At 41.2% G+C, this 14,325-nt stretch overlaps 1 protein-coding gene across 35 annotated transcripts in view; it reads left to right on the plus strand.

Moving 5' to 3' along the window:
• CAMK2D (calcium/calmodulin dependent protein kinase II delta) overlaps positions 1-14,325 on the plus strand; it is a 159,724-nt gene that overhangs the window by 57,410 nt on the left and 87,989 nt on the right. For all 35 annotated transcript variants that reach the window (XM_063336316.1, XM_063336317.1, XM_063336319.1 and 32 more), the window contains one exon: positions 5,415-5,474. In XM_063336316.1, coding sequence (XP_063192386.1) covers positions 5,415-5,474 — 60 coding nt within the window. The remainder of the gene's footprint in view (positions 1-5,414; positions 5,475-14,325) is intronic.

Consider the following 14,325-nt stretch of genomic DNA (forward strand, 5'->3'; position numbering starts at 1 on the left):
TTGGGTACCCCACGAGGTTACATTCGCATTTGGTTCCCCCCCAAAAAACTTACGTACAACTTACTCAGAAGGTTTCTGACACTCCTCGAACAACGCTAAGGATCGCTGTATTTCTTTGGAAGTGCCGCTGTCATCCTCTGGATCTTAATGTCCACTTAAATCCTTGGCCCAGGGAATACGTAATGCTCTTTCTGCTGCTTCATGGCACAATGGGCATGGTGTGAGGTACCTCCATTCACTTAGCGTTTCCTTTTATAATGGGTGTCATAACAACTACTCTGACACGAGCAACTTCATGAGGTAAATGCAGAGAGCTCAGTGTTACAATTTACATGACACCAGATACCACCTCGTTGGCGCTACGCTAGTTACGTTTGGGGTGAAAATCTGGGAATATTACGCAGTCAATAACAACAATGATGAGGTAACCTTCATATATGGCAGTGCATATGTGAGGAAGATGTTTTTATTGCGACTTACAAAAATATCAGGCGTGCTTTTTGAATCAGTGCGGTTATTGTTCTTAAATCATGCGATAACAATTCAGCCTGTCTTCATACCTGAAAACATTCGGCTCCAGTTATTTGAGCACACTGTTATGTCTGTAAACAAGAGCTGGACGTGAACCCAATCTCAGCACGGCCTGCTCCTTATGCTTTTGCTAGAACGTGATGGTTTTGGGAATTATTCCCCTGTTTTACGGCACGCTCTGAAGCCATCTCCACAGGCACAGCTGCCTCTGAGGGAATACTGTGGGCATACGACACGCGGGGCATGTCCTTGCTTCGACGCCTGAGCTGAAAGCGTGAGTAACGATTGTATTCACTAGGTGCTTTTAATTGGCAGGCCTTACGATGCGAAGCTTTGTCTCTAAGAAACAGTATTAATTTATGATGGAAATGTATTTTTTTCAGAGCAGTTTACTAGCTGAAGCATCCGAGTTAGCAATATGAAGCAGTAAACAAGAAGAATTTACGTAGCCGAATAAATGAAGTGTGTTGTTTGGTTATGGTGGCCGTCGATTCAAAGAATTTCAGCACACGAACATGTGCAGATACCCTTTATTTTTTTTATGCACTTTGATGCTAAAATCTCAGTGACATCAGTGGGAGCCAAGGGCTGCCAGAATCTTGCAGGTTGACGCTCGGTAAGTTGGTTTTGGTTAAATGAAAGAGCTCCATCTAGTTCATGCGCTGTCATTTGAGAGTTTATTTCCCCTAGTAAATTGTGAAGTCATATTTACTTGTCCGGCTTTTTTTTCACCTTGTTTAATTTACTGCCTGTCCATCAGGCGGGAGTTTTCTGTCGAGTTTGTCACGCGCTGCATGGGTTGGTAGTTGAGATTGCCTTGCCCGGGTGGTCCCCGCCGGCTCGCTCTAGTATGATACCAGTTAAACAATCGATGAAAATGTTTAGTGTGTGTAAAAATATATGTATAAAATATATGATATACATGAGATATCAGTTACATATATGAGAGAGATGTATATGATACCAGTTCGGAAGCTGTGGTATAGCAAATAATAGCAAAGAAATGTCAAGTGTTTATAGTTTATATTCAAGGTCGGAGATGAAGTGCGTGGTTCTATCCGTGTTATTCCTGAAGAGTCGACATAGGATGAATTTGGCGTTTCGTAGAAGACTCTCAGGCCCGTTCCAGGTTTCTAGCTGTGCTGGCTAATCCTGAGACAGATGGAAGTGGTACAGAACAGCCTTTTAAAGCACTGCACCGGAGACACGCGTCTTGTGCCGAATGACCAACAGTTCCTTGATTTTTATTATTATTTTTTTCCCCGAGACACCGATCGTATTTCCATGTTTCTTCTAAACCAGGCTTAGTTCAGTTTGTGTTTCAGATCGTCTGCCTGTGTGCTGGGTGTAATACGGCGACTGGTGAGCCCATGATTAAGTTACGGCCCAAGCTGAGGGGCGTGAAGAAGCTGTAACCAAATACGTCCGTGCTTGGGTTTCAAACCTGCTGCAACTTGAATTTAAAAATCTTAACATAAAACCTCGGTGGGAGAGTTCAAGTTTACAAAAGGACTTCGCACTTATCTTGCTGATTTTTTAATTTTTTTTTTTTTTTAATATTTTGGATTTCTGAAATTTAAAATTAACTCTTCTTTTTTTTAAAGTGATGAAGTTTCATGTTTTTTCCTCCAGATTTTAAAAAGCATTTTACAAACCTGACGTGCTGACTGTTTTAAAGATGGGGTTTACTTTTTATATTTTACTTTAAATCTGTTGTTATAGTTTCTCTAAACATACATACCTAACTATCTAGATACTTTACAGGAAGGATTAAGCTTTGCAACTCTTCTTTTAACATCTGATGCTAAATTATTGACTCTCAGAGTTGTCATCCGTAGCAGCTTTTTCTAAACTTGTTCGTTTCTTAGTGTTTTCAGAACTAAGCTTACCACGCAGTTGTTGTGACGCGTGATAATTTTATTTAAGAGTTAAAGTGCTGTATTTCAATTGTAGCATATTTTTTACATCCCAAACAGTTGTATTTTCCAAAATCTGTAATTTGGAAAATTTGTGACGCTTATTCAGGTCAGGTTTGCAATGTTAGAAACCAAGTACTTGGATTTCTCTGAGGAAGTATATTTGCTGTATGTTTCTGTATTTTTATTTTTTTTTTAATAATTCTGCCCGTAGGGGCTGACATTTTGCATTGCGGCTGTTTTTTCCCGTTATTATGGAGAGAATTGCTAGAGCAGCAGAACTCCATGTGTTTGCCGTGATCTCTCCTACTGAATCGGTGCCTATTTTATCATTATTTGACTTTGGAAATCTCTTTTACTTGCAGAGAATGTAAAAGTAAATAATGTGCCTTTATGTTTAGTTTTACACTATATATTTCTCTGTCAATGTCCTTGTATTTCCTTTTTTTGTTATTACAACATTTAAGTGTTCCTGACAGCTGCGTCCAGGATATTTTGATGTCTCCTTGACATTCATACCCAATAAAATCTTTGCTGTCTTTTTATTCTTGCAGTCAGTGTTTCTCTGATTTAGATTCTCTTTCGATTCATGAAAAGACCCTATACAAATGCTGCTTGTATTTTCTGCAAAAAATGATGTCTCCGAGCAGTCCGGTTACGCTTACTGCTTGTTTTCACCTTTTTTTTTTTTTTTTTTTTTCTTTTTTGATGTTTTTCTTTACACCTCAGGTCTGTGTTGGTGCCTCGCCAGCCGGTTTGTGTGTGAAACCTGGTACTCTGTTCCTCTTGGAGCAGGGCTTTGGCATCCCTCCCCTAGCATCCCTTCTGCTGGAAGGGATACTCATGTCACAAATACACATTCGCTTGGGTTTAACGCACAGAATTAGGTGGATAACGACCACGTGTCCCTCCCTCCCCTGTTTCTTGAAGTTGTCCTAATATTATTGTTGCAGTTGAACAACTATAATTTCTACAGCACTTCTTGCGTTCAAATTCATTGCTGTTTGACGATGACCTCTCTGTTGACATCAATTGTGCTTACTGAAGTCTTTACTGATTATGCCTAAAACAGTTGGATGGATTGAGTAAATTACCAAAAAAAAAATAATGCTCGTTAATTGAGGACAATTACTTGATATTAAGTTGTCAAGATCTGTCAGGAGAGCTGGAGACTTAATCTATCTCTTCTGTTACTATTTGATATAAGAGTTTGCTTTCCAAGTATACATGAAATAGGTTGGTCTGTCTCGCTTCCCCCCGGATTGGTGTGAGGTTGGCTTTAAGGAGCTGGTTCGGAATGTTTCGGACCCAGAGCTGGCTGCTAAGAGTCTCTCCGCTCTAAGGCTGCATGCTATACCCAAAAGTTGGCTAATATTATAAAATTGTATTGGCTGCTATTGGCTAATATTATAAAATTGTATTGGCTGCTTTTCTACCTCTCCAGAAAACCTTAGTATATTCTTAGCAGCCATAGAAATTATGTTGCAGAAAGGATAAATGCGCTGGAAGTTGAAATTACAAGATTACAGTAGGCCGTAGCTGGCTATTTTTATTATCTTCAAATTACGTATTTTATTGCCTGAGTTACGTGTGTGTGTTTCATATTGCCTGACACTAGACATTTTAACACACCTGAAGACCTTTGGGTGTTCCCAGTATAAGTAATGTATGCATTCCCCTCCAACTCTCTCATGTTTTGTATAAAACAAGTACTACCTTGCTTAATGTTAACGAAAATACAACAAAAGTACTACTATAAAGTGGTGTTTGGAGCAAATATTATACAAGTACCTCTCCTGTGAGGACAGACTGAGAGAGTTGGGGTTGTTCAGTCTGGAGAAAAGACGGCTCCAGGGAGACCTTACAGTGGCCTTCGAGTATCTTAAGGGGACCTACAAGAAAGCTGGGGAGGGACTTTTTAGGGTGTCGGGTAATGGTAGGACTAGAGGGAATGGATTAAAACTAGAGATGGGACGATTCAGACTGGACGTTAGGAAGAAGTGCTTCACCAGGAGGGCGGTGAGACACTGGTTGCCCATTGGAACCCCATCCCTGGAGGTGTTCAAGGCCAGGCTGGACGGGGCTCTGAGCAACCTGATCTAGTGGGAGGTGTCCCTGCCCGTGGCAGGGGGGTTGGAACTAGATGATCTTTAAGGTCCCTTCCGACCCTGACAATTCTATGATTCTAAGTGTGCTACATGAAAAAAAAAAAAAAAAACAGGGAAAAAAAAAAAAAGAAAAAAAAGACCAGCTTAAGTAAAATGGAGCTTGATGCAAGTAGTAATATTTTATTTCCAGAAGTGTCATCAAGGCTTGGTGGTGGAGAAGTTGAGCCCTTCGGCCTGCTGCTCTCCCCGAAGGTTAAAAAAAGAATCAAACGGCCGGGAGAGGGGGAGCCAACAGATGGCACACCTTGGACCTACGTGTTCAGGGTGTCTTCAGGTTAATGAATAATCAGCCCGAGAGACAGATTAGCCCTGCTGGGGAAATAATAACTGCTGGTCGCGAGTTATGGGAAGTTGCTGTGGCATGGAACTGCGGTGGGAGCTGGCACTCCGTCGAGCCGTCTGCCTGGTGCGCTAGGCATCATTAAAGCAGGGAACAGATAGGATTTAAGGTGCCGCTAGAGGTTCAGGTTGTCTTTATCTTGATGAATGTTGTAACGCGGTTTATTGCCTGATAATTATAGGTCATGGCATGACTGTTTCCTGTTCTTCCCAGTGAATCGGCAGCTTGATTTTTCTGATGAAACGGTGCCTGTGGTAGTCCATCAAAGAAGTGGTTGGCTGCAGTAGCCTAATTCAATATTACTAACAGGTTGAATGTAAAACCTTAATGGATCTAAATAAAGGAGTATTTTTTAAAGATCCCATCAGATGATGTGATTTTTTGCTTCTGTAAAGCAAATACACTGAATTATGTTAATCATTGTACTAAAAGCAACTCTTCTGCTTTCCTTTGTTGCAGATCACCAGAAACTGGAAAGAGAAGCTAGAATCTGTCGCCTCTTGAAGCATCCCAATATTGGTAGGAACGTTTAATTGCTATATACGGTAGATACCAGTTTAGAAAACTTGGGGGGGAAATACAAAATAACAGACACAAGTAGCAGCTCAGAGAAGTCAAGGGGAAATATCTCCAGGCAAGACTATTTCTTTATAATGCGGTGCTCCTTTCGAGTTCTGCTGCGGGATGTAATGTCCCGGTAGATCACCTAAAGCAACACGTACTGTTCTCATCTCCTTTGAGCCATTGCCCTGCCATCAATGAGCTGTCTGCGCCAGGTGTTTGGGGTTTTTTTTGAGCAGTGTGTAGGAGGAGTTATTTCCAGTACTGCTCATGACTTTTTGAGACCTGCAGAAGAATTTCATCTAACAGCATATGTTGCAAAATGAGACAGACCAATGTCGACGGAGTTAGTGTTGTTTTTACTGAGATGCTTATTTTATCCTGTTTTATTTTGTGTTTGAGATTCTGCTCTTCTGTAGAAAAGATAGGTAGACGCAGAAAGCTCTGCTACTTTTGTTTCCAGAACCGTATGATTTGTACTCAAGCACTCATGGAAAGCAAAAACAGATATTTGGGGAGGTGGGGTGGTGCCTGTTTCCTTGCTTTAGAAACGGTAGAAACAGAGAAGTATCTCGATCTTTAAGGAGTTGTATCTGGGTTTTTCGGACACTGAATTATATGACAAGGGTATCTCTCACAAGAATATTTACTGTGTCTGAAACTTCTCCGGAATGGGGAGGGGATTCCTGTCCATCTTGTTCCTCTTTCCCCACGTACATTCTTAAAAGTCAGAAAAGCTAGTAATATCGCTATATGTTTTAAATAAATGCGTATGCTTGGTACTCCAAAAGCACTTGGCAGCCTGCTTGCTCTTCCTTCTGGTTAGTTTTTTCTCCTTTTAATTTTTAACTAGCAGGTGTTGGTGTTTGTGACATTTTTTGGCTTAATATAATTGTTTCATGCCTGGGAAAGAATCAGCTCCTTCCTTTTAATAGTATTCGTAGATGGAAAACAAATGTACCACAGTTCAAAACGAAGTGTGGAATCTCTGAAAAAGCTCTCTTAGGCAGTCTCAAAAGCTTTAGAGGTTTCACATGCAAATTTGGGTAAAGAGGAAGAATAGTGTTATCTGTGTTATTTTATCCCAGCCGAAATTTTTGCATTGTAAAGTGATGCAAGACAAGGGAACATAGAACTTGTGGGGAGGAAGAGCAGCTCTTCTGCAGCTATGGAAAGCAGTGGTTGCACGTCTGGTGCTACTCTGACTCTAGAGTCCTTTACCTGTGCCTGGCTGTGACTGGAGTATATTTATGAGTTTGAACAAGCCGGGGAAGATGAGCAGAAAACAATTAATAAACAGATGAAGTGGAAGAGCTGAAGCGCACAGAAGAACTCAGTTGAAACAAATGTCTAAATTGATTTCATGCGATGGCATGTCTTCGGTTTGTTGAGTAGCTTGGACCGATATGAGGATGTTGTGGAGGTCCTCTGGGGCAGGCCAGCCATTCCACGTGCAGCGTTTAAATTTGTGAACATTACAAGTTGAAATGCAAACAGGCGACGGCAGCTTTGGTGACAGGCAGGTAGGGTTCGGTCGGTCAGCACACGTGCCATGCACGGCTCCTTGCACCAAGGTGCGCGGTTCAGTCAAAGCGTTACAGACAAATTCTTCTGCTGTTTCACGAAAGAGGCCACCTTCTAGATCTGCCGGAGAGAGAGTTTTCCTGAATTAACAAGCCAGGGTTTGGCAGCAGGCGTTATATTCTGTCATCATTCAGCTTCTACTGTCAGCTCTTCTGCCAGCCCGAAAAAAACTGTTCCAATTAGTGCGGTTACAATAGCTCCTTGTTTGCATAATTGCTGGAATGAAGGCCACTTTGTATCTGGTTTTGCTCTTGAAGGAAGATCATAAATGCAGTCTGAAAACAAGAAAAGGTTTTTGTGAACTTAGAAAGGTAACTGTTTTCAAAGGGAATAATTACAGGTCCCTGAAGCCCTATCAGGTAAGCTATGGGGACGAAGAGGTTGATGTATCTGAAGGAGGTCTACAGGAAAGCTGGAGAGGGACTTTTTACAAGGGCATGTGGTGATAGGATGAGGGGTAATGGCTTCAAACTGGAAGAGGGTAGATTTAGATTAGATATCAGGAAGAAATTCCTTGCTGTGAGGGTGGTGAGCCCCTGGTCCAGGTTGCCCAGAGAAGCTGTGGCTGCCCAATCCCTGGAGGGGTTCAAGGCCAGGCTGGACAGGGCTTGGAGCAGCCTGGTCTAGTTGAGGATGTCCCTGCCCGTGGCAGGGGGGTTGGAATGAGATGATCTTTAAGGTCCCTTGCAACCCAGCCCATTCTGTGATTCGGTGTTTACATGCCGTCTGGTCTCCAGCCGGGTGCCAACCTTCTCCTTCTCCCTGGAGGAGGTCACATGCCGCCGGCTGCAGCCCAGCTCCGATGGGGTCCTGCTCTGCCCCCTTCTCCTGCAGCCGTCCCCTCAGCCAGCTAAGGGCCAGCCCAAAAATCGTTTTGGGGGCACGCTGCCTGCACCTGATGAACTCTCTTATTCTTGGGTCGCTGTCACATCCCTTTTTTTAAAAAGTCATCTCTACCGGGTAATTCTGTACCACCCTAGAAAGCACTAATAGTGAAAAAGGAAGTATAGCAGGGTAAGGAACAGCAGAGAGCAGCGTGCTTTATATGTCTCAAAATGGTAAAGATTAACCCTTGTAAACAAATTTTACTTGCAGTGTGTGTATGCCAAAGAGCACACGCGTTTAAAAAGATTAACAAGTCCGTGAATAGAGAATACGTGATTTTCATCTACATTTTCTCCTGAATTTACTGCCACGGATTCGTTTCTAATAGCCCAGAAAATAAAAAATTTCTTGGGAAGGAACTAGTCTTGTTAACAGTAAGTGTTTATAATTTAAGAAAATTGAGGGGAAAAAAAATATAAAAAACATTTTTTTCAAATGCGATCTGTATAGGAAAGCAGAGATCTAGTTTAATTGATTGGGCAGTTTCTCAAAGATGATCTCAGTGGTTTTCTTTATTTTCCTCCGGCATAGTTTTTTTTTTAGTTACTTGCCTCTTTGAATTACCGATTTGTTGCAGGGCAGCAGATTGCTGAAGTTAGAATTCAGTAATCCTTTCTTTTTTCTTTTAGGCTTCTTCTTTATTCTTCCAAATTAGCTTGATTGAATCTCCCTTCTAAAAGTGACTTAGTGTAAAAGTCTCGGTTCCAGGTTAACTTTATTTCTAAAGTAACACGTAATGTAATAGTACTCCTTTTTAGAGCGTTGTATGGTCTCTTTGGTTAATTATCTTTCAAGACTTAAGACTGTAGCAGGTAGTTTAGGGTGAAAACCCCTTTTTAGTTACCTTTTTCGTGCTTTCCCTCCAGTCAGAGTAAAGCAGCACAGCTGTGGTGAGTCACATTTTTATATTTCAGCCTGAGTAAACACATTGTAGTTTTCATATGAGCAAGATTATTTTTTTTTTTCTTTAGAGAAACGGAGTTAAAAAAACATGCTAAACCACTGGAAATATTTTCCAATTATCTTTCCAGAGAAAATAGAGAATTATCAAAAACATTTACAGATCGCTGGTTTTGTATTGCCAAGGTAGGTGTCCAATTAGTGCCTAACTAGAAAAATATTTAGTATTTAGTCATTTCACGAGGATGAGAAAGAATTTAGAACTAAACTTTTTAACAATCAATGTACCTATTCTTAGGTTCCCAACAATACCATTTTTGCATCCATGGTTTTATTTATATTTTATATATCATGGTTTTATTTAATGAGTGTCATTATGCAGTTAGGAAAACTTAGGATGACATTCAGAAAATACTTTCAATTTTACTCCTGTATTCACGTGTACTAAACTTCAGAAGTTCCTCTGGTATTGGCAGAGGAGTTTTAAAAATGGATGTAAGTGTTTTAATATTTATTTTTTTTTAATGTAGAATTTGAACAAAAGGTTTGGAAACGCACAGCGTATAGGAAAAAATAGAAGACCAAATCAGAATGCTTTCTGCAAAAGGGTACCACTCTGAAATTTGGGAATTAAGGAGACACGTGAAGATATTTTCATTTCAGTTCTTGATTTGAATCTTCTCCAGTAGTCGCTGTAAAGTGTTAAACGCAAAGAATCCTGAGAGGAAACATATTTTCTGCTGCCTTTTTGGAAGTATTTATGACATCAGATTATTATTTCAGGAATCAACATATCTACCAAACACTCGCAAATAGAGCATTTCAGTATGTATAGAGGGAAATGAATTCTTCATCCAAATTATCTGTGAGGCATTTCTACTGAAAGAACGATTTTGAACTAGGGTAGGGCACCAAGTTCTGAATTCATGGGTGAAAATTTAAATTGCTGATGATCGTTCTCGCTAGCCAGGTGTCAGGAAGGGAGGCTAACTAAATCAAAACCCGCCTCTTGGGCACTTCCACATCCTTACGAATTGAAGCAACCCATGATAACTCACAGTTGTTGTCTTGCTTGGTATGGATACACACATCTATGCCTAGCTAAGCCTATAGAAGCATATGGTCATTTGAAAAATGCTTTTTAGATGCAGCAGTTTTATTTCTTGTAGAAACAGATCTTGCCAAGTGCCCTCGATACCCTTTTAATGAAGTCATGAATCTAGCTACTAGCGTCAACTGCCTTCTGTAAGGCATTTGTTCTACTGCTGTATTACGTGCTAATTTTTGTATTAGGGAAAACCAGCATGTCCTTTATTAGCGATATTAGGAAAACAGATAACCACAATAAAAACGTAAGACGGTAGTTCTTATGCGACAGGATTACGTGTGGTGGAGCTCTAAAGAAGTCTCATTCAGTAGTATTATCAACAGATTTAAAGAAAAAAAATCGAAGTGGTATCAATTCGATGTGGTTGGGACTAAGGCGAGTTTACAGCCGAGAGATGGGAGCTCACAGGTCTAAGAACAAAGAATGCGTGTCAGTCTTCAAAGAGGAGTGCCTGCCTCTTGGAAAAGAGCGATTTTGAAAAGCCTGTGATGACGGGAAATAACTATTTCAACACAAATCTCGTTGGGATGCCGGAACACCCAGGGGAAATGCCGTTCTCAGCCGCATGGAAGTAAGAATCAGAAAGAGGAAAATAGTATTTATTTTGTGTCTGCCAACAGAAGTCACTGCTGGAGTGCTGCGCTGAGCTTTGGCAGCCACATGTCAGTAAGCGTGATCTAGGTAAAGGGGGTGATTTGAGGAGCTCTACGGGGGTAACCAGACAATGTTATTTATCAAGAAAAAGGCAAAAAAACCATGACTGTAGTGATGAAGTTAAACATAGGAGTTAGGTTTTTGGCAATGACAATATGAGACTGAGTTAGGGTTATGATGTTTTCTGACTTAAAGCGTGGATTTTATTTTTTGTTAAGCTTTATCCTAAGAACTGTCTGCTACTGAAGATGTATGAACTCCTCGTATTCAGAATTAGGTACAGGCCGTTCTTTTTGGAAAGCCAGATATTGCTGAAGAAAGACTGAACGGTAATGGTTCTGTTTCCGTAGTGCTTAGGAGGCTGGACAGTCCTTACTGGTTGTATTTCTATCCAGGACAGAAGTGTCAGGGAAATCTTCCTTGAAGAAGATGTTTTCATTTCGTGTAGAAGTGTCGTCCCAGCATAACTCGGAAAGCTGAGTATCCCTGTCCAGACGCTGCTTTGAATATAGCTAATTCGTTTTTCAGTGTCTCTCTCGTTTTGGTTTAACGTGAAGAAATCCATGATTTCTCCATCCAGTTATGTAGTCATGATGCCTAATGAATGGTGTAGGAAAAATGCCTAAAAGGAAAGCGGATTAGAAATAGTATTTCCTGCTCTCCTTTTTCAAATCTCCACTTCCCACTTAAGTAACGTATATACGAAGGTTTGTTTAAAAAAAATACAGGATTTCCTCATCCTTTTCACCTACGATTATCCTTAGTAGTAGTTGTTGCTTATGTTGTGATTTCTGCCTCTTCTCACCTCAGTTCTTTGTATCACAGTAATTGTACTGGAAAGCGAGCCCTGCTGAATTTTGTGATTAAAAGAAAACATATATTCATTTCGGCTTGTATGTTTATTCTTCGGATAAACATAAAATTACAAACAAGGGCTACTTGAGCATGTAACTTATTTATGGGAGGGAGGGGTTTCACCTCTATTAATTATTTGTTAGAAAAGTGCTTACTCAGGAATACTTTAGAAGTATGTAAACATCCTTGTCTGCAGTGGTACTAGAATTTTGTTTCCTTCATGGCCTCAGGATATTAAGAGGAGGAAAAAAAAACCCTAATAAAGACACAAAAGTAAGACGATGGGCTATCCTCCTTTGCCTAAGAGTACTCTGTTGAGGTGTACTTGCTCAGGACTCTCTGCGTTGTCAGTCCGGACCAGTCGGTGAGAATTAAAATGATGCAGAATCCATCAGCTGAACTTGAAAGAAAACTTTCAGGGGGGGGCTGAGAGTCCTTTCTTCCTGATCAGTCTTTGGCAATACTGGTATTTTCTCCTTTCCCAGCATTTCTTGAGTAATCTGGCCTGCTGCCTCTGTTACATGGTGGTGGGAAATTCCCAGGCAAAGAGAGCTCCAGCAGCTTGTGCTGGGCTGCGGCAGTTCCTAACGGCAGGCTGATTTTCAGTGCTGCGTTTCTCAGGTTCTTACCCCGATGAGATGACCGTAACAACATCGGTGTGTCCTCTTTTTCGCTTATTACAGCTTGCTAACACAACAGAGTTTGAAATGAAAAGATGTAAATGTAGGTTAAGCCTTACTGTTTGGAGAACCGAGTGCGTTTTCTTTGTAGGATTACACATCAAGTTATATTAAAAGCTTAGCTCCTCTACTGAACAAATACCCACGAAGGATTGGTCATCTTGTGTAACTGTTACTTTCACAGCTGTTACTCATGCTTCCAATGTTTTCATTTAGAAATTTGGAAAGAAAATTTGTAAGGAAAGTAATCATCTCTTCACCAAGAAATCCATTGTCCTTGTCCCGTTTTTCTGGCCTTTATCTTCTTTTGGTAAGCTTTGATTTCTCGGTCCTCTTTTAACTTTACATAATGTTGTAACTTAGCACTCTGATTTCTAGTCCAGCAATCCACATATTTTTGATGGTGTAACTGTTACACCATCTTGTTATTACTTTTGATGTTGATTTAGAGCCCGCTTTGGTAATCTTGGTTTATGAGGTCCCCAACGGATGATAAAAACTGCATTAGCCTGATGATGCAAGTCTGGAAAACTGCTGATTGAAACCTGGTAAAAATGTGGAGATTTTTTCCCGGGTTGAGTTTGCTCTTGCAGGGTTTGTGCTGCGTTTGGGTAGTGTTTTCCGAAATCAGAGTTCCACTGTCTCGCTCTGTAGGCACTGGAAGGGCTCCTGTTGGCTTTACATTCCCGCTTGTCAAAAGCTGTACGCAGCCAAATGGGACGTGCAGTGTAGTAGGATACCATAAATAACCAAAATCTGCTGGTTTTCACGTGGCAGCACTAACACGACTGGCTTCATTACGGCACATCATCCCCTGCCTGCTCCTGTCTCCTCCTTTGCTTTATAGACAGTGTATAAGATACGGCGAGCAGACAAGGATCCATTAGCCAACGGCGTCAGGCTCAAGTCTGAGTCTTCAGCCCTTCCCGGAAGGCAGCAGCAGATTTCACTGACATGTGGCAGCCCTTCAGGTGATAGAGTGAAGTCCTTTTGGCAACAGGACAGGTTGTCCCTGAATGGCTTTGTGAGGCAGGATATTTCGAGGTAAGCAGGACTGCCAAAGCAGGATGGCAGCTCTAATAGTCCTGAGCCGGTTGTGTGCGGATCTGCTGGCCAAGCCTCCCGTGGAGCTGTGGCATTGCCGGCCAGCCTGAGCAACCACGATTTGGAGGGGAGAAAAGTCTTTCTTCTATGCAGAGCTATAGCTGGACCAGCCTAGGGAAGTGCGGAGCAGCATCTTTCCAAGGAACGGTGGCTTTGCACCAGGTCAAGAGGCAGGTTACATACAGGACAGTCCGGGACGCCAGGAAAAAAAGAGACAAATCACTAAGCCAGTTTCCTAAATGTGTTGGTGTCTGTTTGCGATCTGCTCTGGTTGCCATCCGTTGAGCTTGAGAACGTCTCAGAAATCGCGGAGGCAATTGGTATCACCCAAACGTGGCACTGCTCCTCGTCAGACTCGTCCTGCTTGCTTTCAGCTTACTCGCTCAAGAGCGCACCCGTACGCCGGGAGGAAAGGAGGAAAAGCCTGCGTTTCAGGGTTTTCTCACGTCTCCCCACAGTAACACAAAACAGGAGCATAAAAGCTGCTAAATCCTTCACGTGGGAGGAAGAATAAGAAACTTCGTATTCTCTTGTCCTTTTTGGACAGAAAGTAATTAAGGATATGCAGGTTTTCTGTGTCCTTTATGCAAGACATCGTGTCCTTTATGGTTTATATTCACCGAGTTTGTGCATGGGACTTCGCAAAAATTCACAAGAATCTGAAGAGAATCACTATTAGTATACAGCAAACATGGATTTAATAAATCCTGTCTGAATTTCTTTTGACTTAGTGTGGCAAAGTCAGGAGTAGCTCGGCTGGCATTAGTTAAGTTAATGTATAAACCAAATATGGAATAAAAATCAGGCCTGTTCGGGCTTGGTGGATGTAGTTCTTTAGCACGGTATTTTTTTTCTGAGCTTAATTTCAGGTGTCACTCTTTACATCGAAAATATATTAATCCAGACTTCAAAGGTAATAATGCAGTTCTTCCCGGATGCAGTGAAAAATCAAACAAATTCTCAACTATGTAAATTTATGCTCAATAAACATGGGTCCTCAGAAATATATTAACTATGTATATAAAATATATATAGTTTT

This window comes from Chroicocephalus ridibundus, chromosome 5 (assembly GCF_963924245.1).
Source record: "Chroicocephalus ridibundus chromosome 5, bChrRid1.1, whole genome shotgun sequence".
Lineage (NCBI taxonomy): Eukaryota > Metazoa > Chordata > Aves > Charadriiformes > Laridae > Chroicocephalus > Chroicocephalus ridibundus.